Consider the following 27739-nt stretch of genomic DNA (forward strand, 5'->3'; position numbering starts at 1 on the left):
CAAGACTGAACCAGGAAGAAATAAAAAATACAAACAGACCAATCACAAGTAATGAAATTGAAACTGTTGATTAAAAATTTTCCAACAAACAAAAGTCCAGGACCAGATGGCTTCACAGGTGAATTCTGTCAACCATTTAGAGAAGAGCTAACACCCATCCTTCTCAAACTCTTCCAAAAAATTTCAGAGGAAGGAACACTCCTAAACTCATTCTACAAGGCCACCATCACCCTGATACCAAAACCAGACAGAGATACTACAGAAAAAGAAAATTACAGACCCATATCACTGATGAATATAGATGCAAAAATCCTCAACAAAATACTAGCAGACAGAATCCAGCAACACATTAGAAGGATCATACACCATGATCAAGTGGGATTTATCCCAGGGAGGCAAGGATTCTTCAACATATGCAAATTCATCAGTGATACACCATATTAACAAACTGAAGAATAAAAATCATATGATCATCTCAATAGATGCAGAAAAAGCTTTTGACAAAATTCAACACCGATTTATGATAAAAACTCTCCAGAAAGTGGGCATAGAGGGAACCTACCTCAACATAATAAAGTCCGTATATGACAAACCCACAGCCAACATCATTCTTGATGGCGAAGAACTGAAAGTATTTCCTCTAATATCAGCAGCAAGACGACGATGTCCACTCTCGCCACTGTTATTCAATATATTTTTGGAAGTCCTAGGCACAGCAATCAGAGAAGAAAAAGAAATAAAAGGATTACAAATTGAAGAAAATTTGTAAAGAAAAGAAGAAGTAAAACTGTCACTGTTTGCAGGTGACATGATACTATACATAGAGAATGCTAAAGATGCCACCAGAAAACTACTAGAGCTAATCAATGAATTTGGTAAAGTTGCAGGATACAAAATTAATGCACAGAAATCTCTTGCATTCCTATACACTAACAATAAAAGATCAGAAAGAGAAATTAAGGAAACAATCCCATTCACCTTTGCAACAAAAAGAATAAAATACCTAGGAGTAAACCTACCTAAGGAGGTAAAAGACCTGTACTCAGAAAAGTATAAGACACTGATGAAAGAAATCAAAGATGACACAGACAGTTGGAGAGATATACCATGTTCTTGGATTGGAAGAATCAATATTGTGAAAATGACTATACTACCCAAAGCAATCTACAGATTCAATGCAATCCCTGTCAAATTACCAGTGGCATTTTTTTACAGAACTAGAAAAAATATCTTAAAATTTGTATGGAGACACAAAAGACCCCGAATAGCCAAAGCAGTCCTGAGGGAAAAAAACAGAGCTGGAGGAATCAGACTCCCTGACTTCAGACTATACTACAAAGCTACAGTAATCAAGATAATATGGTGCTGGCACAAAAACAGAAATAGATCAATGGAACAAGATGGAAAGCCCAGAGATAAACCCACACACCTATGGTCAACTAATCTATGACAAAGGAGGCAAGGATATACAATGGAGAAAAGACAGTCTCCTCAATAAGTGGTGCTGGGAAAACTGGATAGCTACATGTAAATGAAATTAGAACACTCCCTGACACCATACACAAAAATAAACTCAAAATGGATTAAAGACCTAAATGTAAGACCAGACACTATAAAACTGTTAGAGGAAAACATACGAAGAACGCTCTTTTACATAAATCACAGTAAGATCTTTTTTGATCCACCTCCTAGAATAATGGAAATAAAAACAAAAATAAACAAATGGGACCTAATGAAACTTAAAAGCTTTTGCATAGCAAAGGAAACTATAAACAAAACGAAAAGACAACCCTCAGAATGGGAGAAAATATTTGCAAACAAATCAAAGGACACAGGATTAATCTCCAAAATATATAAACTGTTCATGCAGCTCAATATTAAAAAAACAAACAACCCAATCCAAAAATGGGCAGAAGACCTAAATAGGCATCTCTCCAAAGAAGACAAACAGATGGCCAAGAGGCACATGAAGAGCTGCTCAACATCACTAATTATTAGGAATGCAAGTCAAAACTATAATGAGGTATCACCTCACACCACTTAGAATGGCCATCATCAGAAAATCTACAAACAACAGTGCTCACTTCAGCAGCACATATACTAAAATTGGAACGATACAGAGAAGATTAGCATGGCCCCTGCACAAGGATGATGAATAAAGATGCAGACCTACTAGAGAATGGACTTGAGGACACAGGGAGGGGGAACAGTAAGCTGGGACAAAGTGATAGAGTGGCATGGACATATATACACTACCAAATGTAAAATAGCTAGTGGGAAGCAGCCGCATAGCACAGGGAGATCAGCTCGGTGCTTTGTGACCACCTAGAGGGGTGGGATAGGGAGGATGGAGGGAGGGAGACACAAGAGGGAAGAGATATGGGGATATATGTATATGTATAGCTGATTCACGTTGTTATAAAGCAGAAACTAACACCATTGTAAAGCAATTATACTCCAATAAAGATGTTAAAAAAAAAATCAGCAAAAAAATTTTTTTAAAAATCTACAAACAGCAAATGCTGGAGAGGGTGTGGAGAAAAGGGAACCCTCTTGCACTGTGGTGGGAATGTAAATTGATACAGCCACTATGGAGAACACTATGGAGGTTCCTTAAAAAACTAAAAATAGAATTACCATATGACCCAGCAATCCCACTACTGGGCATATACCCAGAGAAAACCATAATTCAAAAAAACACATGTACCCCAGTGTTCATTGCAGCACTATTTACAATAGCCAGGTCATGGAAACAACCTAAATGCCCATCGACAGGTGAATGGATAAAGAATATGTGGCACATATATACAGTGGAATATTACTCAGCCGTAAAAACGAAATTGGGTCATTTGTAGAGACGTGGATGGACCTAGAGACTGTCATACAGAGTGAAGTAAGTCAGAAAGAGAAAAACAGATATCGTATATTAACGTATATATGGGGAATCTAGAAAAATGGTACAGATGAACCTATCTGCAAAGCCGAAATAGAGACACAGATGAAGAGAACAAACGTATGGACACCAAGTGGGGAAAGTGAGGGGTGAGGTGGGATGAATTGGGAGATTGAGATTGTCATGTATACACTAATACATATAAAATAGATAACTAATAAGAACGTGCTGTATAAAAAAATAAATAAAATTCAGAAATTCAAAAAAAAAGAAGTACTTGGGGTTTGCTGGTCTCGATGCTTGTCTCATTCCTCATCAGTCTCTGTCCCTTCCCCATCTCCCCCACCCCCGCCGCCCCCAGCTCTGACAGCCATGTGGCAGAATGTCACTCTGTCCCGTCCTCTTCCTGCAGACACAAAGGACATGAGTGAATTCGAGAACGAAGGCTTCTTTGCTCTGCATCAGCGCCGAGGAGCCATCAAACAGGCCAAAGTCCACCACGTCAAGTGCCATGAGTTCACGGCCACCTTTTTCCCACAACCCACGTTTTGCTCCGTCTGCCATGAGTTTGTCTGGTATGGTAACTCAGCATTTCACTCGCAAGCTTCAGGTTATGCATTCTGTCGCATCTTCTTGATCCAGCAGGTCTGGCGTGCCCTACCTTGGGGAAGTGTGCCAGAATAGGTACCACCTGAGAGTTTCCAGTGGCCTCACCTGGATTGAGAAGGCTCAAAGGGTGTGACTCTATAGAACATTTTCATCATATAACTCCTGTGGAGCAAGGAAACCAGCCTCCTTAGGAAAGGTTCCAAGGACTTCAGTTTCCAATTAAATGGGAGGCTTATGGGGGTGAGTGGGAAGGGAAAGAAGAAGGAGAGGTCTTTATCGTAAGCACAGTTTTACAGTCAAAACTGCCACCAGCTCAACAGCCCAACTGTGCTGCTACTAATGTCTGCAAAAGGCAACATTTGCCCATTGGAGCTAATGGGTTTCAATGTTTACAAGGCTCTTGGGTGTCTTAAGAGCCCTCGAACAGACAGATTGGTAAACACACAGCAAAGGCTATGGTAGAGTGGAGACTTGAAACGACTCCTATCTCTGGCCTCAGCCTCCTCGCCTCTTCTGGGGTGTTCTCTCCTTAACCTCTGCTTAACCAGGGTATCCAGAGGTCAAGTAGACTTTTGGTGGATTTCCATCAACTGTCTTCATCTAATGACTTGAACCTCCTTCCTTTCTAACAGTGAATGTTACTCAGGCATCGGTCTTAAGCTTGAGAATTCATTAGTTGCAAATATTCTCAGATACTCAGAAAGAGGAAATAAAATGTTATAAAATAAAATGTTGTAAATGTAGATATCTTTGCTTATCTGTACTGAGCTTAGTGAGACATTGAATTTTTAAGCGTAGACGTGGAAATTTGCTACCACGAGCCCATGATCCATTTTTTAAAAATATTTATTTATTTATTAATTTAAAATTTTTTCTTTTTTTGGCTGCATCGGGTCTTAGTTGTGGCACACGGGGTCTTTCGTTGCGGCACACGGGCTTCTCTAGTTGCGGCAGTGTGCGGGCTTCTCTCTAGCTGTGGCATGCAGGTTTTCTCTTCTCTAGTTGTGGCGCGCGGGCTTAGTTGCCCCGCGGCATGTGGGATCTTAGTCCCCCAACCAGGGATCGAACTCGCGTCCCCTGTATGGGAAGGCAGATTCTTTCACCAAGGAAGTCCCCCCTTTATCCATTTTTGGTCAGGCATTTTTATCTCTACATGTTTGTTTGGAAAATATGCAAATGGGAGGGAAATCAACAACTCCTCATTTATCTAATTTATCAGACTTTTCATAAAGCAGGTTAAAATAAAAGCACATGTTAACACTCTTGGCTAATAATAGAACAGTGCTGCAGATCAGAAAATGCTCTGTGATAGTAGAAAGCTATGAGATCTTGTTCATCTTTTAAATGTTTTTGCTACTACTGTTGACTCAAAGGTCCATATAAATATTCAAACATGTGCTTTATTGCAGGGGTCTGAACAAACAGGGCTACCAGTGTCGACGTAAGTCAGAAGGATTTCTGTTGTATTATCGTCATTCTTTTCATTTAGTTGCCCCTTAACTTCTGAAAATCTCAAGGTGTAGTCATTTCTTTTCAGAATGTAATGCAGCAATTCACAAGAAGTGTATCGATAAAGTTATAGCGAAGTGCACAGGATCAGCTATCAACAGCCGAGAAACCATGGTACGGATCGAGATTCCTCTCTGTCTGAAATACGATGATTTTATCCTGACATCATTTTACAGCCCACTAATTCTTGTTCCTAATGCCTGAATTTGAATGCTTAAATTTTTCCTTGCACACCCTAAAACCCTTTCCTCTCCAGTGGTGATGGTTACTGAGATCCAAAACTAGGGGATGAATAAGAGAGCACAAGAAGAATTTTAATGATTCTACCTTTTCCAGAAAAACATCACAGAAAGGTGGCCAGAAAGCACAGTTCTGATCAATTATGTGAGAACGAGTCCTGTGGCATCGACAGCTAGAAGTGACAGTTAAAGAGTAGAGGCAATGGTTATAAAATGCAGATGTGAGCATTTACAAGGGAGGGTAACGGATGGGTAATTCTTATATTGAGAGGCAAATATTTCTTTCAGAATGAACTTTGAGATGTGTCATCTGGGGGCAAGTTAGACTTTACTCTGTGGGAGAGGGAGGCAGATGAAGCTGCAGAGAGAGAGGGGCAACCAGAGCAGTCAGTCTTGGCAAGAAGGGAAGAGGTCCAAAGCCACATGGACATGAAACTCTGATGGACAGGAAAGAGTTGGAGAGATGGTTGTAGATAAAGGTAGGTTTGTAGATTTGGGGAAGGACAGATGACGGAGCTTCCCTTAGATGGCTTAGGTCCTCAATGAAGTCTGAGGACTAGGGGAAGAAAGAAGGCAATAAGTGTCTTTGAGGAGGAAGAAGGGGCTGTAAAATAATTATCTCAGAGGTGGCAAGGCAAGGGGATTCGAGAAAAGCAGCAGGATTGCCAAGCACAGTTGCAAGTCCATTTGAGTTTGAGGGCAGCCATCTCCCGGGTGTGTGATTTTCTCCAGCAAAGGGGCAGGCAAAGAGATAGCAGATCGGTTGGGTTTTTCCAGAGTAGAATTTCTTTTAAAATTTAGAGCCAGAAGGGGATAATCTGTTATGAGTGAGTCTGCTAAGCCTCAGAGAGGTTGAAGTAGTTTGTCCAATGTCAACCATTTCCACCTGGCAGAGCTGGGACTAGAATTCGGGTCTCGGCCTCCCAGACTAAGGCTTTTGTTCGTTGAAATCACAATACCTCTTTTCATCCTGCCCTCCTGCTCCCTTTACCTGATGCCTTCAGCTTTCCTGGAAAAATCACAAATTGTAAGCATGACTGTTAACTTCAATGGCTAACGTCCAGTAGGACTAGAATGAGAGCCACACGTAAAGTTTTAAACTTTCAAGTAGCCACATTAAAGACAGGAAAAAGCAACAGGTGGAATTCATCTTAATGATATTCTTTATGTAACCCAATCTGCTCCAATATTATCATTTCAAGATAGAATCAATATACAAAATTGAGATATTTTACATTGTTTTATTTCATACAAAGTTGTCGTAATCCAGTACGTGTTTTACACTTACAGCACATCTTTTCACCACCTTGTAAATGTTCCCTTGGCCCATGTGGGTGAGTGACTGTCATGTTGGAAAGTACAGATCTGTAGTCTTTCCCAGACACATCTTGAACCATTTGGACTTGGGTTCAGGATTTGAAGTAGAAGTCTGCTAGCCTGGACCTTGACATCACTTGTTCATATTTATGTGGAAAAGTTTCTACGAAATAGGAGTTCTGAAACGCATTTTTTCTTGGTTGAAAATATCTCGAGTAAGTGCTGGGCAGCCTTTAAGCCATTCTAAATAGCCATTCTAAAGACTAAATGCTGACCAAAAGCCACCATGAGAACATGTATTCCTTTAACAAATAAGGCCACTTTACTGTACATGTTCTCAAAGAAATTGTTTAATTAAAAACTTCTGTAGAGATTTTAAGTCTCAAGGAAATAAAACTTTTTATACTGCACAAGAATATTGGTATTCTTGCCAGGAATCAAAGTGCCTGATTTTTTGTTGTTGTTAATGTAATAAGTTTGATTAAAGGGGAGAATTTAAACTCTAGAACACTTTAAAAATAAAAATCTTCACTATATCTACTATCGGCATCCCTCTGTCATCTCCCTTCTCTCCATCCCGTAAACCATCACATTTATTTTGAGAGAGCGAAGAGTAATGGTGAAAGAGGGGATGGGCTCAGATGTGGACTGTCAGGCTCATAGATATCCCAGCTCAGTTGATAGCTGTGTGTCCTAGACAAGTGTCTGGCCCTATCTGTGCTGAATCTCCCCACCTATCAAATCAGGATACTAACAGAGGCTGCTTCAAAAGAGGTATTTTGAGGGTTGTATGAGATATCACACGTGTAAAAGATAACACATGTGACGTGTCTATCACAGCACCTGGCAGAACTGTTATCTACCTCTTGTCTTTTCAGTTCATGTATAAGAAGTGTGAAAAGGCTTCCCACCTTGGGCTCCCGCACTAATAAACCGATGTCTCTAGAGGAGGCATTATATAACATCTTCCAAAGGTTAAAGCAGTAGTGCTAGGCTGAAAGAGAAAAGGAAATATTTATATTAAAATAGGAAGGGAAGTACGTTTACTTAGCTCCCATTTAAATAAATAACATTGGTCTCCTCTTCCTGAAATCTTAGCCCGTCTGTGGGAAGGCCGCAGACTTCAGCCATCTCCAGGTTACTTAATATGTGTATCTTGCCCCCTTGCCCTTGACCTAGGAGAGCTAACGGCTCCTTGTCTTCTTTGGACACGACTATAAGGCTTGACAAGTAAAAATTATGGGTTCTAATAAACATCACTGCAGTGTTTTTATTATCCTGTTCACTGTGCTAAAGTATCTGCTAAGACGTGAAAAGTGGGGAAGCGGGGACACACCGACCATCACGCATTCTTTTTCCCTTTCAGTTCCACAAGGAGAGGTTCAAAATCGACATGCCGCACAGATTTAAGGTCTACAATTACAAGAGCCCCACCTTCTGTGAGCACTGTGGGACCCTGCTCTGGGGCCTGGCAAGGCAAGGCCTCAAGTGCGACGGTGAGTCTGACGAGCGTGGCCCCCCTGGAACCCCCTGTGGCTGGATTTGCAGCTTTGATGGAGAGAACCAGGGAGCGGGGGGAGGACGGAGGTGACTGCCTTCTCCATCCAGCCCGGAAGAGCCCCGTGATCCTGAATGAGAAGTTCCCCGGTCACAAGCCACTGCTGTTCTTTTCCTTCCACCTGTCCCCACCCCATGCCTTGTTTCCCAGAGAAGTGCCCGGTCATCCAGGTCCAATGTCACAGCCCCTGGCCCGATGCCTTCTGTGGTGCCTGCCTGATTCTCCTCTGACGGGCTCCCTCCCCTGGACCTGCCCCTTCCTGACCTCCCCAGCTCCAGCCCTGCCGCTCTCCTTAGCACCAGCGAGTACGATTCTGTCTGTGGCTCCATCAGGGAGCGAGCCTGGCACGTCTGTTTCGCTGTTGGATAGTCCTGCGCAGAAAACTGCCTGACTTAAGCTGGAGAGCCTGTCCCCAAAGCGTGCTGTGAACTCCACGTGCACAGGAAGAGGCCCAGCTCTGCTTCTGATGGCCTCCACCATGGAGGTATTCAGCCAGACCCTGAGAAAAAGCACAAGAGCTTTCTTTCTGTGAAAGTCCAGGCTGCGAAGGCAATAACCTTTAGAAACTGAGATGCTGTTATGCCAGGGTTAGGGGGTAGGGAGGAAAAATTCCAACAAGAACTAACAAAGTACTTCTGCCGTTGGAATGCAGCTGAGGGGAGGACAGAGCCCAGATAACATTCAAAACAGAGGTGCCTTGCTCAGCAGGGAACTTTGTATTTTATTTTATTTAAAAAAAATTTTTTAATGAAGTATAGTTGATTTACAATGCTGTGTTAATTATTGCTGTACAGCAAAGTGAGTCAGTTATACACATATATTATATACGTGTGTATATATATATATTATATACATATATATACATTCTTTTTTACTATATATTCTTTTCCATTATGGTTTATCATAGGATATTGATTAAACACAGAAGCCACTTTATTTTTTCTGGGCAGCCCCATTTTAACTTATGCCACTGGCTAACGCGTGTTGTATCTTTTAAGTGATAAAGAGCGCTGACCTAAGGAGGAAGATCCCCCCTAGCTGCCTCCTTGTCCTCATCCCAGTTGCATCCATGTGTCTGGTGGAGCCCGGAGTGACATCTTAATGGAGGTGGGAGGGGTTAGGTCTCCAAATCATTACCGAAGGCAAACCCACAGGTAGTCAGAATTCACCTGAACAATCCCTCCATCACCCAAAGTACCACCACGCACTTTCCTCTCTACACCTGTTTAAGAGTCCATGGGTGGGTGGGCCGGGCATTGTATAGAGTGTCTTTAAGAGTCGTAGGCAACAGGTAATATTGGAGTGTTCTGCTGGGACAAACGGACAGGAATAATCAGATCCCCGTCTGGTGGCGCCCCTGTTCCTGTGATGCTCTCACTCGTCGGGTTTTCTTTCCCTGGAGCCCAGGCACCCCACCTGCAGAGGCCGAGCTGGTCCCAACAGCACGATTGTGCCTCTGAGCTCAGAACTTCCAGGAGGATTCCTTGGCATTGTTCCACGGCTCCCACACCCTGCTGGGTTCTGTCCTTTTCGAACATTCCTTCTTCATCCCATTCTCTTTCCTCCTTCCCTGTCCTCCTGTGCTTCCTTAACCCTACTCCCTCTCTTCTCTCATCCCCTTCCTCTCCCCTCTCCTCCCCCCTCTCCTTCCCCAAGTCACTCTCTGTTCCTGCTGGAACCCCAAGAGGCTGGGCGCTCTCTGCCCCCCCCTCATGCCCTCATCTGCATCTCCGCCTCTCACTCTCTCCCCTGGGTCTCTCCCCGCCCCCCTTCTTCACTCTCTCTTCTTCTTACTCTCCTGTAAGCCTCCTTCCTAAGTAGGGCCCCCGCTCCTCCTGACCGTCTCCTTTCTCTCGCCACTGAAATTCCCATGAAATCAGTCATCGGAAGGGACTGTTTGCACTCACCGAGGTCCGGTTATCACCTACTAGGTTAGTAACAGACTTAGGACGTTGTAATCCTAGTGGGCACGGGGCCTCTCTTCACGGCACATCAGAGACGAGCTTAGATCCGCTACAGTTTTAAAGAGCAAGGTGCTCGATGCCCGCTACGTGCCTCCCTCTACCTTGCAGGAAATAAGTAGGAAATGGGGCCGCCCAGCGTAAAACCTGCATCCGGGAGCCCGGGAGGAGTCAAGCTAACAAGGCAGAATTCAGAGGGCAGAAGCCATTATGAGCAGCATCTTTACTGTATTAAAGGTTCCACTTCAGGTGGATTTTTATGACTTTATACTGGGATGAGTAATAGTTTATGCTTACTTACTAGAAAATGCTGTTTTGTCTTGTTATGAACTGTTTAGTGAAAACTAAAGGTGAAGATGGCTAAAATTTCACCTAAATATTTCAAGAATATTTTATTGTAGTAAATAATAAAGATGAAAGAAAAGTTGTCTTTCGTGAACACCTGTTGGAGGCCAGTCACTGTGCTAAGTTTTTGCACACAGATGGGCAAGTAATAAGGTAAGAAGATTAAAACGGCATGATTTTATAGCTTCTCCTGCCTAATTCCACTGTAACAATCCCTGTTGATATACCTTTATGGAACCTAGCAGGACGTGAGATCAGAGTTCTATCTGCTGGTGTTGGGAAATCTTCGTTAGTTTTTTTTTTTTTTTGGCATAACGGTGATGTTTCATAAGCAGAATTTGCATTTTCTAAGACTAATGACATGAAGCGATATTGTCTTTACACAGACACACAGGTGCCCGACCCCCAGTACAAGAAGGCTCCCACAGTCACAGCACGGTCGTGCTGTTTTTAGGACTAATGAATCACGATACTCCTCCAGCATCGTAGGTCTCAGAGCTAGAAGCCTATGCAGATCATTTAGTTCAAGTAGCCCAACTCTCCCATGTGGTGAGAACACGGTCTCTGGACACTTTCCTTCCTTTCACCCCCGCCTCTCACATATGCACAGACCACCCCACCGTCTCAATTTCCATTTCGACTGAGGTTGTACCCTAGGCTTCAGCCTAGAGGGTGGAGAAGCCTCTCGTAGCCCACGTGGGAAAGGGGATGCTTGGACTCCCTAAGCATCTAAGTGGCAGTGAATGACCTTCCACTCAGCATTCCACGTTACCACCGACTAATTTGCTGGGATCATCCCTGGAATAAGAGCCAACCTCAGTTTTTTCACTCTCAGCGATGGCACAGTGGAAATGCATTCTGGGAGCAGGCTTCCTCCCCATCCACAGGCTCTGGTTCCGCCTTGAACGGGAGTCACTTCCCAGCAGCATGCTGAGGTGCATCTGGTGTGTGCGTGAAGGTCTCAGGGAATCGGAGGTGAATGTGCGGTGGCATCATAAAAGCACTGCCCTAGTCTGTTTGCTTTCAGTGTCTCCCTCTGCTGGGAAGATGGCACCGGGGATTTGCCAGTGATTCCTTGGACATACATGCACCTAAAACAGATCACGTGCAAAGTCCATGGAAGTCGGTTCTGTTGCCCTTGCTCAAGGTGTCGCTTTCTGCCTTTCAGCATGTGGCATGAACGTACATCACAGATGCCAGACAAAGGTCGCCAACCTTTGTGGCATAAACCAGAAGCTAATGGCTGAAGCACTGGCAATGATCGAGAGCACTCAACAGGTAGGAATGGCTTTTAGGGGACAAGTTCCCACAATTTCAGCTCAACTAGGACTATTCCAGTCCCTTCGCTCGGTGATCTGTAGCAACTCTACAGGGCAACGTGTACTCTGTTTCTGAGTACTTGCCTTGACACTGACTTTCATCTTCATGTCCACATCCCCCGTTTGAGATACTTATTTATTTAATGCATTTGGATTGTGTGGATCTTTATAAGATCTTAAATTCTTCATGGAATGAGCAGGGGCAGAAACAAATAAATTCATTAAAATTATTGAGGATTCATTGCCAGCTTTATACCTATGTATGACAACTATATAATAACCTGGGGAAAAAAACATTTATTTGCTAGAATCATCCCTAGGATGCCTTCAAAACACTGAGTCCAAGGCAACTTTTGCCTTGCTACTTACTAGCATGCCGAATCCTCACATCCAAGGACAAACCCTCTTTAAGACTTGGCATTGCCCACGTAAGCTATTTTTCCATCCATTGGCTTGGATGGAAATGATTCTTTTTTGTGACCAAATAATGTGGATAGCATGGGATAAACCAGTTAGCCCCCAGAAAAGTATGCAGGAAGCGAATACGTTCTGCTGGTACGTAAAATATGATAGACATCCACAGGATATGGGATCCCTAAGAGAGTGCCGAGGGGAGGGAGAGATTCGGTTATCCTACACATTTAGGGATCTGAAATGGCTTTCATGCCCATGGACAGCAGGCTGCACTGTCCCGTTAATGGTGGGTGGGTAGGTGGGTAGTCTGACTCTTTGTTTGTAACCCAGGCTCGCTGCTTAAGAGACTCTGAACACATCTTCAGAGAAGGTCCAGTTGAAATTGGTCTCCCATGCTCCATAAAAGGTGAAGCAAAGCTGCCGTATGGACCAGCACCGGGGAAAAAAGGTAGGTATCCTGATCCACTGTAGAATCGTCAGTAATTCATCTTGATTAACCTGAGTCCTCTGGATTTAATTCTCCACGTACCTGGCCTGATAAATGATTCTTTTCTAGTTAGAGATTACAGACCTAGCCGCCAACAAAGAGTCTCCTACTTCTTAGAAGTATTGTAAAACCAAAATATACCCCGCTAGAAAACCTTCATAAGCAGGTGGTGGTGGTGAGAGGTTGAGGTGGGAGAAGAAAATGCGGCATCTCTGGAGGAAACAATTGCAAACTTTTCCTTAGAATTTTAGAACGTTACTCCCTGCCGTGGTTAAACAGTTTTACAGAAATAAATCCTCCATAGAGCTCTATGGTAGGAATACCACAGACCATCTTATTCTGCACCTTTGAGACTTTTCTGGAAAGTTTAAGATTAGAAAGGGGATTATGGACACCAAGGGGGGAAAGTGGGGGCATGGTGGGATGCACTGGGAGATTGGGATTGACATCTATACACTGATATGTATGAAATAGATAACTAATAAGAACCTGCTGTATAAAATAAATAAACTCAAAAAAAAAAAAAAAGATTAGAAAGGGAAGAATAGCCTAACGTCCTTAACAATTTTGATGTTATGGAAGTTTATCCAGCCTCCTGTTTGAAGGTCCTTCATGAGAGGATATGACCATGTGATTCTGAATAGTTTCAGCATACATTATAAAATACTTATTTTCCTTGGACTTAGAATATGAAAGATAAACCTAGAGATTGGAAAATAAATGTCATTATTCCAACCACAAAAAAAGACATGATAACTATGTGATGTGATACAGGTGCTAACTATCTAGTGATATCACAGTAGATGAATGTGTCAATCAACGTGTTATGCACCTTAAATTAGCACAATGTGATATGTCAGTGTATTTCAATTTTAAAAAAAAGAAATGTTATAAGGGGGTCAGAGGAAGGCTCCAGAAAAGTTTTTCTACACCTTCTCTGGCAGGGGGTGAGGAATAAATTGTGCTGAAAATTTTTTAAAGAAGGGTTTGGATTAGATTTGGGAAGGGTCTCCGGGCAGAGGAGTAGACCATGTGTCTCAGACATGATCAAGGTAGGTAACATCTTGACTCAAAGACTGTGGCGAATGATGCATTTCAGATCTTTAACGATCTGCTATCCATTTCTTCGTCCCTACACGGTCGGTCACAGAAATTGACGCCACTGTGCCTGTAAGCCACGCAAGCAACGGAGAATCATTTTTCCTCCAATTTGGTTAAAATCCCTATTTGTCCGTGATTCGGCATTATGGAAAGTGCTCATTCCTGTTGCATAGATGGTCTTTTGCTGATTGGAGTGTTTCTTAACTTGACGTTTTTCCCAGTCTGTTGCATAAAGAGACACAGTCCGCCCCCCAGATGCCAGGCTCCCAGGCAGGAGGTGCTGCTTTTGCCCTGCAGGAACCCCTTTCTGCATCGTTGTGAATGGAGCTTCAGAATGGGATGTGGAAAAGAAAGCGTGTTCTCAGAGTAGCTAGAACGACCTTCCGCTGTTCCTTATTTCCTTTTAACCACTGATTTGCCATTTTCAGAGCCTCAGGGGATCTCCTGGGAGTCTCCCTTGGATGAGATGGAGAAAGTAGGCCATCGTCCAGAACCTGAACTTAACGTAGAAAGACCATCTCTACATATGAAATTAAAAATCGAGGATTTTACCTTGCACAAAATGTTGGGGAAAGGAAGTTTTGGCAAGGTATGATATTGTATGTAGAATTCTGTGGCCCAACTTCCAGAAATTGAAGAGCAAATCTGGCCAGTGGAGCTGAACTGGTGGAACTGAACCACGCATGGGTGTGCAGAGAGCGCATTCCTGGTCAGGAACTGTCATGTGATGTGATATATTTTAGAGGGCAGAGAGACATCCGAATAAATAGGGACCTGGGGAGCTCTGGGGAATAGCAGCCTCTGCTTCCTCGGAACAGCGATTCAAGCCCATGAGCTTGTGTGTTCGATATCTTTGGACACCAAAGAAATGAGAAGGTGCCTCAGCCAGTTCCTGTTTCACAGATATTTTTGTTTCATTGGTGGTTTTTTTGTTGTTGTTTTGTTCCTTTCTCAAACCTGGAGTGTGGTTTTACCTTCTGTATGATTTCTTCTCTACCAAATGTCCTCAGCCTTGTTTTAGTTTGCTAGGACTACTGTAACAAAATACCACAGATGGGGAGACTTCAACAACAGAAATTTATTTCTTCCAGTTCTAGAGGCTGGAAGTCCAAGATCAAGGTGTGGACAGGGCTGTTTCTCCTGAGGCCTCTCTCCTGGGTGTCGACGCTGTCTTCTCCCTTTGTCCTCACATGGCCATTCCTGTGTGCATGTCTGTGTCCTAACCCCCTCTGCTTATAAGGACACCAATCATATTGGATTAGGACCCACCCTAATGACCTCATTTGAACATAATTACCTCTGTAAGCACCCTGTCTCCAAATATGGTCACACTCTGAGCTGCTGGGGTTTAGGACTCCAACATATGAATTATTTGGAAGGGACACAATTCAGCCCAGAACACGGCCCTAGCTTGAGCGTCTTAGGAAAAGTTCCACAGAGGAAGTCCCTCCTCTAAATTCTTCCTGCCACTCACTCAGGTTATGGGCCATTAGTCAGTCACAGAGGGCAAGGAGAGGAGGAAGGAGACATAATGGAAGAAATTATAATCAACTATCAGTGACAAGAGGAGATTTTCAAGCCAGTGATTGTAAAGAGGGATGTCATGGAATATAGGCTTTTAGGTTATTTTGGATATTAAGGATATCGCATGTATTAATGGAACTCTCAGTTGTTTTATATTTATATTGGATGCAACGTCTCGGAAAGTTTTAGCCAAAGACTATTGTTCCATGAATTTGTGCAACCAAGACCAGCATTATGCTCAGCACCTGCTCGCTAGACTTTGGCTGCAAAACTTACCCAGTTTATTTAATAATCATGTAACTGGGTATTGCCGTAGCTGAATGACACTGTGCTGCAGTTGGGGTTTCTATATAATACGAAGGCATTGCCTTTGGCAAAATCCACTCTGCCCTACAAACTGTAGCTGATATCCATTAATTCGTTTATTTTGTTTCCACAATAACATGAACCATAGCAGGCTCGTCTGGTGTTAATCTGAGTGTAATAGGCAATTTTACAGCCAGTCTTCATTAAAATTTAGCATCAATTAATGTGCAGTTATAACCTGTTTCCAAAAACTGAAAGCACATTATAGAGATGGAAATTGCTTTTTTTTTCAGCTTCTTAGTTTATGGCTGGTTTGGGGATGTTTTATTGAAAGAAGCAATTACCAAAAGAGGACTTTTAATTGTTAAAGAAAAGTTTTTCTTTGTTGCCATGTGGATTTTACTTTTCAACAAGGTTAAGAAGACATTAAGTTAAACCTATATGCCTTAGTAAATAACGCAGGGGACAGCTGAGAGCTTTAGGTATCCTCTGCTCTGTGTCCAAAGCAGTAAGCTCCTCACCATCAGGACCCCGGATCCCTGCACTCTGAGGGGACTGCACCGTGGGGCCCAAGGAGAGGGGGATGAAGCACCAGAGCAAAACGGGGCAGCCGTGTTTCATTTTCTTCCAACACTAAGAATACTCTGAAACTTGTTTTTCTTCTTTCTTTTCACTCTATATAGGAAGTATGGTTCCTCATCAAAATGGTAGCCTCTATATTCTGGTTCTCCATCGATTTTAGGCCCAGGAGAACAAATTGCATGTTTTCTGGGGATATGTATGTACGTCATTCATTTGCCTGAATTCTCATCTAAGCTCTACCCCCTCTATCAAGCCAGCTACCCCAAAGCTATGTGTCTGCGCTGTATTATTTTAAACATAGACACGTGCATTTTCACTATTGGTGTAACATCATTAATGTCAACATTCCCTAAAAGTCACTAAAAGAAGCAAATGGCAAGTGTTTTTTCTTTTAAGTATAGTTGATTTACAATATTAGTGTCAGATGTATAACATAATGATTCAATAGTTTTATAGATTATACTCCATTTAAAGTTATTACAAAATAATGGCTGTATTTCCCTGTGCTGTACAATATATCCCTGTTGCTTACTTATTTTATGCATAGTAGTTTGTATCTCTTAATCCTATACCCCTATATTGCCCCTCCCCCTTCCCCTCTTCCCGCTGGTAACCACTAGTTTGTTCTCTATATCTGTGAGTCACTTTCTGTTTTGTTATAGACATCCATTTGTTTTGTTTTTTAGATTCCAGTAACTGTCATTTAGAAAGCATTTTACAGTTCACAAATCACTTTCCCACCTGGTATTTGATTTTCACAACAGTCCTGTAAGTCAGCAGTGTGTTGATAGTTACTGCTTTTACACATTCGGGAACTGAAGCAGCCCAGGGAGGTTAATTTGTTTGCCCACATTCCCACAGCTAGTAAGTATCTATCTGTGAAATGAGGCCTGAGCTGGGGTTTTCTGTCTCCAAATGCCATGTCCTCACTCCTGTCAATTGTCTGTGGCTGCATCATTTGCAAAAGTGAAAGTTGCTGAAACGCTCCATTACATGCCATCTGGTGTCCTTTCTTATAAGATTCATGAAATCAAGTGGAAAAAGTAAACTTTGGAGTCAGATTTCCCACTGAGTAGCTCTATGAATTTGAGAAAGTTACCCTTTGAGCCTAGTTTTTTTTAATTATTACTATCTATCTGTGTTGCAGAGTGTTCTGAGCTAAGAATTAAATAGATACTAAAATTAGATAGCACATGTAAAGCACATAGCAGAATGTCTGACACATAGTAGGTCTTGAAGATAATACTAGTGTCTGTGCCATCAGAGGAAATGCTGTGCATTCTTTAAGCACATCAGGAAAGCTCAATTCCTCACATATTCTTTTTTTGCCTTGAAAAAGTGGGTAAAACTTAGAGTAAGGTTTTATGCTCATTTTCAGTGATATTTCAAGAACAATCAAGTCTTCCTTCCACTACTTGCTGCTGCTTCCTTCAATACATATTTGCCTCTGAATTTTTTTAATAAACTTACTCAGGTCCCTGGGTAGACAGGGCACACTTTTTTAAATAGAATTTTTCAGGGGCTGAGAATAACCCATCCCATTGAACCGTAGTTTTGTGAAACCCTTTGAAAGGTAGAGAGAGGATGAAACCGTTCCGTATCATCCCACACCTGTGAAGCTCTATTTGTCTCCATAAAGGGGGTGGAGGAGGATTGGAGGCGTAGTCTTTTCTCACCCAATACATCTCTCTCAGGACTTCATGACTCTTCTTTAATGAGCGTGAATCCAAATTCTAAAATAAAGTGTCTTCCCCTTCCCTCTAGGTCTTCCTAGCAGAGTTCAAGAAAAGCAATCAATTTTTCGCAATAAAAGCCTTAAAGAAAGATGTGGTTTTGATGGACGACGATGTGGAGTGTACGATGGTAGAGAAGAGAGTTCTCTCCTTGGCCTGGGAGCATCCGTTCTTAACGCACATGTTCTGCACGTTCCAGACGAAGGTAAGGCTATCCTTCATCTCTACCTCTCACCCCAGTAAATCTGGGTGCTCCTGGCAGCCCTCGTTTGGAGACATGGGGTACTCTCTTCGTATATTTCTTCTTTACCTTTGAATCCACCTTCCATCCATCCAAATAAGTTTCTTCTGCTCTAAACACCATTGAAAAATTACTTAGAATTTTTTAATGTAGTTGATTGGGAAAGGGCCTTACTTCTGGATTCATTTGTTTTTTAGAATTTGGTTTAACTTTTATAAGCAGTACGTGACTTGCTTAACAAAGCAGTGCTTTGTGAGAGGGAAAAAGTGACATCTGTTTATTCATCTACCATACGTGTATTTGAAGAGATGAAATTTGGAAAAATAGATCAAAACGTGTGTGCAGTGTTGTTTTCCTTTATAAGGCCAGTAGAAGATCATCCTTCAGAGCGGGCTTCATCAGTGAGGCCCTGAGCATTGTGGTAAAAGGGTGAATTTTGTCAGAAGTGTCTATTCTGTTCTGGGAGAATTCTCCTCCTGATCTCCTTTTTCCCTAAAATTTAAAAAAAGAATTTCTGTTTTGACTCATTTTAGAAAATTTGGAAAGTGCTTATATGCTCAGAGATCATTTTAGAAAATTTGGAGAGTGCTTATATGCTCAGAGAAGAAAATCATATGTAATCCCATCACTTGGGTATACTCACCGTTAATACTTCTAAGTTTATCCTTCTAGATTTTTCCCCCATTAGATTTTTAAAGGTAAAAATAATGACCTACTGTAAATACCTCCTGTTCTGTAACTTGCATTTTCAACACTCTCTACATTTCCTCACATCTGTGGATATTCTTCTACAATTTATCTAATTAGGCTACTTCTTTGTTCTGATTTGAATAACACTGAAATGAACATCCCTGTAGGTCAGTCTTCCTGCACAAACATAATGATCTTCTCTCTTTATTTTTCTATCCTACTTGACCCTGTCCCTATGTATGTAACCTAGAATAATAAGCAGACCCGTGTGGAGCCGTGTGGTTAAGGTCCAAAGAACGTGAGGAGTTTTTCTCTTGTTCTGTTTCAAGCCTTGATGATAATGTCCTACCTTAGGACAAGTAACCGAGGACCTCAAGATGCCTCCAGCCACAGAAGGTGTTAGTGGGGAAACTGGGACTCAGCCAGAAAATGTGGATGGTCACTAGGGATTTCATCACCATTTCTCCAGCTCCCAGTAGATTCTCAACAAGTGTTTAATTAGGGAATAAATGAATAAATATACTTAGCTAAAAAAAGAGAAACCAGACTATGAAAAAGCACTCAATGATCATATACTGTATTCAAAGCATTGTGAAGGATATAGAACTAATACAGTTCCTGACCTGGAGAATTTCATACTATAAAAAATTAAAGAGGCAAGAATGACACTTCTAACAGTGGTAATATTAATTGCAGAATGCAGACTCTAAGCACCAGAGCTGAGAAAACTAGAAGTTAGAATTTGAATAGAAATTAGAATAGGCAGAAAGGGTCTTGGACAGCAGAGGTGTAGGGGCTATAAGAAGGCATGAAGGAATAAAGGGATTATGATAAGCTGTTTAAAAGTAGGCTTATGTTTTACAGCAGGAAGGAGTTTGGAATTTCTGATAATGAGGGTTAGAAAGATTTCCTGCTAGAAATTTCCTCCTGGAGAGATCATAAATATCTGTTGGTCTGGGATGGTGCAGATATTTTACCGGAAGACAAAGTAAGGAACTCTGTCCCACTCTCCCGGTCTGTTCTAGATTTGCTGTGCACCCTAGGGGTTACTTACAATCTCATTTTTCCTCTTGAAATATTGTGGGACTTTTATCAAAATACTAAATACACCTCAGACCAGGCTTCTAGGGGCATTATGTAATCAAGTTTCACTCGGCACCTTTCCCTGCTGTTTTTATATATTTGTTTGTATGATTGTTTTTGTACCGTGTAGGGAAGGCTGTTATGAATCCCACTTTGCAGAAAATAGGTATGTTTCCTTCTCTGATTGTCAGTTAGAGCCTCAGGCAGAGTTTGCTTCTTTCCCTGTTACAGGAAATGCTCTTAAGATTCCAAGCCTATGTAATGATTTACCAAAACCAGAAAAGTAAATGCATGAGAAAAAGTGTCAGAGAATGTACATATCAAATGTAAAAATGACTGTCTCACTACTTAGATTTCAAGGAATTGAGTCCTTTTAGAAATAAGAGATGTGGGGTGGGGGCGGGGCGGGGAGAGGCGAAGCTTACATTATACTTTCTGAAGGACCCTGATTTGAGATGTCCTGATTTTTAAATTTTATTCACTTTTTATTGAAGTATAGTTGCTGTACATTATGTTATAGGTGTACAATATAGTGATTCATAATTTTTAAAGGTTATACTCCATTTATAGTTATTATAAAACATTGGCTAGATTCCCTGTGTTGTACAATATATCCTTGTAACTTATTTTATACTTAATAGTACTGATTTCTTCTTCAAACCTTGTATGGCAAACAAAATAACCAAATGCCACAAGTGAGTGTAAACAGCAGCAATCGATTTGAATCATGATTTCCTCTGGGTAATTTTTTAATGTAGTCAGTTGGGAAAGGGCCTTACTTCTGGATTATTTTGTCTGCTTGCTTATTTTTTAGAATTTGGTTTAACTTAACAACGAGGATTGCAAGCATATGTGACTTGCTTAACAAAGCAAAGATTGCTTTGGCTCTTTGGGGTCTTTTGTGGTTCCATACAAATTTTAGGATTATTTGTTCTAATTCTGTGAAAAATGCCATGGGTATTGTGATAGGTATTGCATTAAATCTGTAGATTGTTTTCCGTAGTATGGACATTTTAACAATATTAAGTATTCTAATCCATGAACACAGGATATCTTTCCACATTTCTTTGTATCATCTTGAATCTTCTACATCAGTATCTTTTAGTTTTCAGACTACAGGTCTTTCATGTCTTTAGTTAAATTAATTCCTAGGTATTTTATTCTTTTTTGATGCAACTGTAAATGGGATTGTTTTCTTACCTTCTCTTTACACAGTATACAGAAATGCAACACATTTCTGCATATAAATTTTGTATCCTGCAACTTTATTTATAAGCTCTAATATTAGTTTTTTCACGGTATCTTTATGGTTTTCTATGTGTAGTATCATGTCATCTGCAAATAGTGACAGTTTTACTTTCTCCTTTCCAATTTGGATATCTTTCGTTTTCTTGTCTGATTGCTATGGCTAGGACTTCCAATACTATCTTGAATATAAGTGGTGAGAGTTGGCATCCTTGTCTTTTTCCTGATATTGGAAGAAAAGCTTTCAGCTCTTCACTGTGGAATAAGTTGTTAGCTTTGGGTTTGTCATATATGGCCTTCACTAAATATGTTGAAGTGTATGCCTTCTATACCCACTTTGATAAGAGTTTTTATCATGAATGGATGTTAAATTTTTTCAGATGCTTTTTCTGTATCTATTGAGATGATATGGATTTTGTCCTTCGTTTTGTTAATATGGTGTATCATGTTGACTGATTGGTAGATATTGAACCATCCTTGCATCTCTGGGATAAATCCCACTTGATCATGGTGTATGACTCTCCTAATATATTGTTCAATTTGGTTTGTTTATATTTTGTTGAGGATTTTTACATCTGTATTCATCTGGGATATTGGCCTGTAATTTTTGTGTGGTGTCTTTGTCTAGTTTTAGCATCATGGTAATGCTGATCTCATAGAATGAGTTCAAAAGTATTCCTTCCTCTTTAATTTTTTTGGAATATTTTGAGAAGGATAGGTATTAACTCTTTTTATATATTTAGTAGAATTCCTCTGTGAAGCAATCTTGTTCTGGACTTTTGTTTGTTGGGAGTTTTTTTTTTTTTCCTACTTATTCAATTTCATTACTGATTATCAGTCTGTTAGATTTTCTATTTCTTCCTGATTCAGTTTTGAAAGATTGAATGTTACTAGGAATTTATCCATTTCTTTTAGGTTGTGCAATTTGTTGGCATATAATTGTTTATAGTTGCCTCTTATGATTCTTTGTATTTCTGTGGTGTCAGTTATAACTTCTCTTTCATTTCTGATTTTATCTGGGCCATCTTTTTTTCTTGATGAGTGTGGCTAAAGGTTTATCAGTTTTCATTATCTTTTCAAAGAACCAGCTTTAAGTTTAAGTGATCATTTCTACTGTTATTTTTGTCTCCATTTCATTTATTTCCACTCTGATCTTAATTATTTCCCTCCTATTAACTTCGGGCTTTGTTTCTTCTTTTTATAGTTCTTTTAGGTGTCAAGTTCGATTGTTTGAGATTTTTATTTCTTGAGGTAGGCCTGTATTTCTATGAACTTTCCTCTTAGAACTGCTTTTGCTGTGTCCCATACATTTTGGAAAGTTGCATTTTCATTTGTCTCAAGGTATTTTTTATTTCCTCTTTGATTTCTTCAGTGACCCATTGGTTATTTAGTAGTATGTTGTTTAGCCTCCATTTGTTTGTGTTTTTTGCAATTTTCTTCTTTTGATTTCTAGTTTCATACCATTGTGGTCAGAAAAGATGCTTGGTATGATATCAGTCTTGTTAAATTTATTGAGACTTGTTTGGTGGCCTAACATAACCTACCTGGAGAATGTTCCATGTGCACTTGAAAAGAATCTGTATTCTGTTTTTGGATGGAATGTTCTGTATGTCATTTAAGGCCAGTGTTTCTTTATTGATTTTTCTGGTTGGATGATCTATCCATTGTTGAAAGTGGCATTAAAGTCCCCTATTATTATTGTATTACTTTCAATTTCTCCCTTTATGTCTGTTAATATTTAGGTCCTTCTATGTTGGGTGCATAAATATTTACAAATGTTAAATCCTGTTCTTGGATTGACCCCTTTATTATTATGTAATGTCCTTGGTCATTTGTTGCAGTATTGTTTTAAAGTCTATTTTTTTGGCTATGAATATTGCTACCCCAGCTTTCTTTTCATTTCCATTTGCATGGAGTATCTTTTTCTATCCCTTTACTTTCACTCTGTGTGTGTCTTTAGGTCTGAAGTGAGTCTCTTGGAGGCAGCATATAGTTGGGTCTTGTTTTTTGTTTTTAATCCATTCAGCCACTGTGTGTCTTTTGATTGGAGCATTTAGTCCATTTACATTTAAAGTGATTATTGATAGATATATACTTAATGCCATTTTGTTAATTTGTTTTCTGGTTGTTTTTGTATCTCTTCTCTGTTCCTTTCTTATTCTCTTTGCCTCTTTCCTTGTGGTTTAATCATTTTCTCTAGTGTGATGTTTGTGTTCCTTTCTCTTTATTTTTTGTACATCATAGGTTTTTGATTTGCAGCTACCATGAAGTTCATCTCTCTCTCTCTCTCATATATGTATATGAGTTTATTTAAAGCTCAAAGTCACTTAAGTTAGAACGCATTCTAAAAGCACTACATTCATACTCCCCTCTCCAACATTTTGGTTTTTATGTCATATTTTACATCTTTTTGTGTATCCCTTCACTTCTATTGTAGTTATAGTTGATTTTACTACTTTTGTCTTTTAGCCTTCATACTAGTTTAAGTGGCTGATCCACAGCCTTTCCTATATATTTGCCTTTACCAGTGAGATTTTTTCTTTCATATATTTTCCTATTTCTGTTTATGGCCTTTTCGTTTCACTTACAAAAAATGTTAAAGGGTCTTCTTTAAGGCCAGTTTAGCGGTGATGAACTACGTTAGTTTTCACTTGTCTGGGAAACTCTTGATCTTGTCTTCAATTCTGAATGATAACTTTGCCAGGTAGAGTATTCTTGGTTATAAGTTTTTTTCCTTTTAAGTTCTTTCCTTTCAGCACTTTATCATGCCACTGCCTCTGGCCTGCAAAGTTTTTGATGAAAAGTCAGCTGACAGTCTTATAAGGGTTCACTTGTAGGTGACTAGTTGCTTTCCTCTTGCTGCTTTTAATATTCTTATCTTTAATTTTTGCCATTTTCATTGCAATGTGTATTGGGGTGTATCTCTTTGGGTTCATCTTGTTTTGGACTCTTCTTCCTGGGCCTGGATATCTGTTTTCTTCTCCAAGTTAGGGAAGCTTTCAGCCCTTTTCTTTTCTCCTCCTGGGACCCCTATAATGTGAATGTTAGTAGGCTTGATGTTGTGCCAGAGGTACCTCAAACTATCATTTAAAAAATTTTTTTCTTTTTGCTGTTCTGATTGGGTGATTTCCACTCTTCTGTCTTCCAGATTGCTGATCCATTCTTCTGTATCATCTAATCTGCTGTTGATTCCCTGTAGTGTATTTTTCATTTGTTATTGTAGTCTTCAGTTCTGATTGGTTCTTTCTTATATTTTCTGACTCATTGTTGAAGTTCTCATTGTGTTCCTTTATTCTTCTCTTGAGTTCAGTGAGTATCTTTATGACCATTACTTTGAACTCTTAAATCCAGGTAAGTTACTTATCTCTATTTCATTAGGGTGTTTTTCCCAGGGTTTTATCTGGTTCTTTCATTTGGAACATATTCCTCTGTCTCCTCATCTTGTTTGACTTTCTGGTTTGTTTCTATGAATTAGGTAAGACAGCTACGTCTCCTGGTTTTAAAGGTGGCCTTGTGTAAGGAGCATCCCCTGTGTGGGCTGGGCAGCTTTGGCAGGCTGGTTGGGTCAGGCTCAGCCTAGGGGTGAGGGGGGCTGGAACTGGAACAGGTATGGGCCTGGGGGGGCGGAGGGGGGGTCCCTGGGCAGGGTGTCCTGTGGCCACCCTGGCAGGATGGCTGGAGCAACATGAGCCAGAGTGGCCTAGGATATGTACCACACCAAAGCCACCCTGGTAGCATGGCTGTAGCTAGTGCAGGCCTGGGGCGTGCTACGGTGGCCTTGGCAGGCTGGCTACAGTGTCTGGACTGTGTTCCCATCCATGCACAGCACCTCCAACCCTGGAGAGAGTTCCAGCAGTTCCCCATGTGTTTGGCAGATGCTCCAAGGTTAGTAAATGGATTTCCTTCAAGTATGGTCTAAAGTGTCCTTTAAATTGCTGGGGGGTTTTTTTTCTCACTGTGCACCAAGGTGGGCAAGTCTGTGCACAGGCCTCTCAGTGGTATCCCTCTCTGCTGCAGATCTCTGTGTCAGGGGTGTTTCCTGTTGATGCTGGGTCTCGGTCCCTCTATCATTTCTTGTGCAGAAGCTGTTCAATCAGCTCTTAGTTCTTCAGGAGGAATTGCTTTCTGTGTAGGTGTACATCAGTGTGTCCATGGGAGGAATCTTTTAACTGTACTCACTAACAAATTAAAATCTATTAGAAACAAATTAATCATAAAACCTTGAAAATACATGTCATAAATTACTTTAGAAAGTTGCTGTTAAATTAATTCAACAGATGTTTCTTGTTGACCTGCTAAGTTCTATGTTTCCCCAACAGAGGCAAGTCTCAAACTATATGGGGTTTAAATTAGAAAACTATTTCCTTTTGCTACCTAATTCTAAGTAGTAAATAGAAAAAAACAAGTTCTAGCTTGGAAGAATAGTATTCTGCTTTCTTGAGTTTAAGATACCATCAATAATTAGATGCCCTATTTTCTTGATACACAAAATTATTTTAAAAACTAGAAGCCATCTCCCAATTTCAGAATTGTCTAAATGTGAATTAACATGTATGTCAATTAGAAATTGCATTGGCTGCTAGTAACAGGGATAGAAAATAACAATGACTTACATGAGATAGAAGTGTTTTTCTCTTCATATAAAAGGAGTTAAATACATGGTTCAAAGCAAGTATGACAGTTCCATGGTGTCAGAGATCCAGGAACCATCTGCTCCCTGTTCCATCATCTACTGTACTGAGTTCCCATTCTCAAGGGTACTCCTCAGTCCAACATAGCTGCTAGAGCCCAGCCCTCACAGCCACATTCTAGGGAGGAAAGAACAACCCTATGCCAGCTTAGTCTTCTTTCTTAAATCGCTTTTCCAAAAGGCCCACAAAAAATTGCTGCTTACCTCTCTCTGACTCTTCTATAGCTGTAAGGAAAGCTGGAAAGTTGAATCTTAAGCACATTGTCATCCAGAATAATTTTTTTTTTTTTTTTTTTACTAAGAAAGAAAGGGGGGCAACCAGCCACTTCTGCTCCAACATATATATTAAAATAAAGAAAATATGATTAAAACTAGGTTTACTGAAGCCTATTTTGTGCCAGATAGTTTCCTAGGAACTTTAAATATATTATCTCATTTAATTCTGTAAACCCAATGAAGTAGCTATTATTATTTCATTTTACCTATGAGAAAACTGAAGCTAAGAAAGATGAACCTTGCCTTAAGGCCACTCAGCTGGAAACAGCATTCAATCTTACCATATGTCTTTGTCCAGATATGGGCCTCCTATATATTCATACCATGTGTCTTAGTGACATGTCATCTCTGTAGTATCTAAATGTTCACCTACAGGGGAAAAAAACACAGAAAAATAGTTTTCCTCTCTTTTTAATTATGCTAGATTAAAAGTTCAATAACTCAAGTATGCAAAGTTTCTCTGATCTATCTCTGATAACCCTAGGTGAAAATAAGAGGGTTTGGAGAGAAAACACAAAATTCAACTGAGTAAATTTAGAGATCTAATTATCTTTTTTTCAACAATTCATGAATTGAGCAGCATCCATCTAGCAAACAGAAAGGAGCTCTGAGGACCTGTAAGAAATGGAAGACTTTTATAGGCAGAAAGTAGGGAGCGACAAGGAAAGAGCAGATTGTTTCAGTCAAGGTCACCTTCCTTAGATGGATGTCCTTACTGGTGCTGATCAGGAAGTTCCAGACTGACTGGTTAAGATTACATTCCTGGGGATGTTTGGAATTGCAGTTAGCTTACGTATTAAGTGCCGGTTTGTAGATGGGCTTAGCACAAGTGATTCCATTTGGGGACTGTTGTCTCTTTTCTAACAATCACACCGCCTCTTTTGCCTCTTTTGATCAGACCCTCAACATAACTGGGAGATGTGATCAAAATTTAAGGTATTAGCACCACTCCCAGCTACTGTTCTGAAGTTCTCATGGTTTTTGATGATCCTTTGTGTGGTGTTCACAGGTCAGGGTGTTTTTTACTTAATCTTTGGTATTCACAGGCCACAGAGTTTAGGGTCACATTTTCTAAGTCAGTCATTCTCTTCATTCCCTTCTTGAAGTTCCACTCTTAGGGAGATCATTTAGTTGGTGGTCAGTGGCTGCAAACATGAATTTAAAGCCTTTGAAAGAATACAGCATTTCAGGGAGATCACTATGATTATGAAAAGTAGGATAATTCCCAATACCTAGAGTGCTCTTCAGCCTCAAGACCCAAACTAATCAAAATCAAATAAGTCAAAGAAAGACCCCATTGAAAGAGTCACCTGTTTAAGGCAAGTGGCTTGTTCAGTATTTTTATGTAACTGAGCCTCAACTTCCTCAGAAGTGTTAATCCAGGTGCAACAGGTTGCCTTGGCTTAGTGAAGTAGGGCCCTGACAAAGAAAGGGTTTGCATCCCCTTAGCCTTGTGTCCCTTTCTTTGTATACAAAGCCTGGATACAAAGTTCCCCAAGTTTGGGGTTATTAACCAGAGAGAGGGAAACAGACCAGAGGGTCTCTAACGTCATGGATAGATCAGAGTTTTTGATGATAAATCCAGCAATCTAAAAGGATACCCACCCCCACCCCCAC

At 40.6% G+C, this 27739-nt stretch overlaps 1 protein-coding gene and 1 non-coding gene across 4 annotated transcripts in view; both read left to right on the forward strand.

The window, feature by feature from the left end:
* The window catches only part of PRKCQ (protein kinase C theta), a 152307-nt gene that overhangs the window by 60342 nt on the left and 64226 nt on the right, over positions 1 to 27739 (forward strand). For all 3 annotated transcript variants that reach the window (XM_036844054.1, XM_036844051.1, XM_036844052.1), the window contains 8 exons: positions 3306 to 3468; positions 4912 to 4943; positions 5040 to 5125; positions 7934 to 8063; positions 11600 to 11709; positions 12495 to 12612; positions 14181 to 14341; positions 17929 to 18102. In XM_036844054.1, coding sequence (XP_036699949.1) covers positions 3306 to 3468; positions 4912 to 4943; positions 5040 to 5125; positions 7934 to 8063; positions 11600 to 11709; positions 12495 to 12612; positions 14181 to 14341; positions 17929 to 18102 — 974 coding nt within the window. The remainder of the gene's footprint in view (positions 1 to 3305; positions 3469 to 4911; positions 4944 to 5039; positions 5126 to 7933; positions 8064 to 11599; positions 11710 to 12494; positions 12613 to 14180; positions 14342 to 17928; positions 18103 to 27739) is intronic.
* Positions 2077 to 2184, forward strand: LOC118891393. Its single transcript, XR_005018976.1, has one exon. It is a non-coding gene; the product is annotated as a U6 spliceosomal RNA (small nuclear RNA).

The sequence above is a fragment of the Balaenoptera musculus genome, chromosome 2, assembly GCF_009873245.2.
Source record: "Balaenoptera musculus isolate JJ_BM4_2016_0621 chromosome 2, mBalMus1.pri.v3, whole genome shotgun sequence".
Lineage (NCBI taxonomy): Eukaryota > Metazoa > Chordata > Mammalia > Artiodactyla > Balaenopteridae > Balaenoptera > Balaenoptera musculus.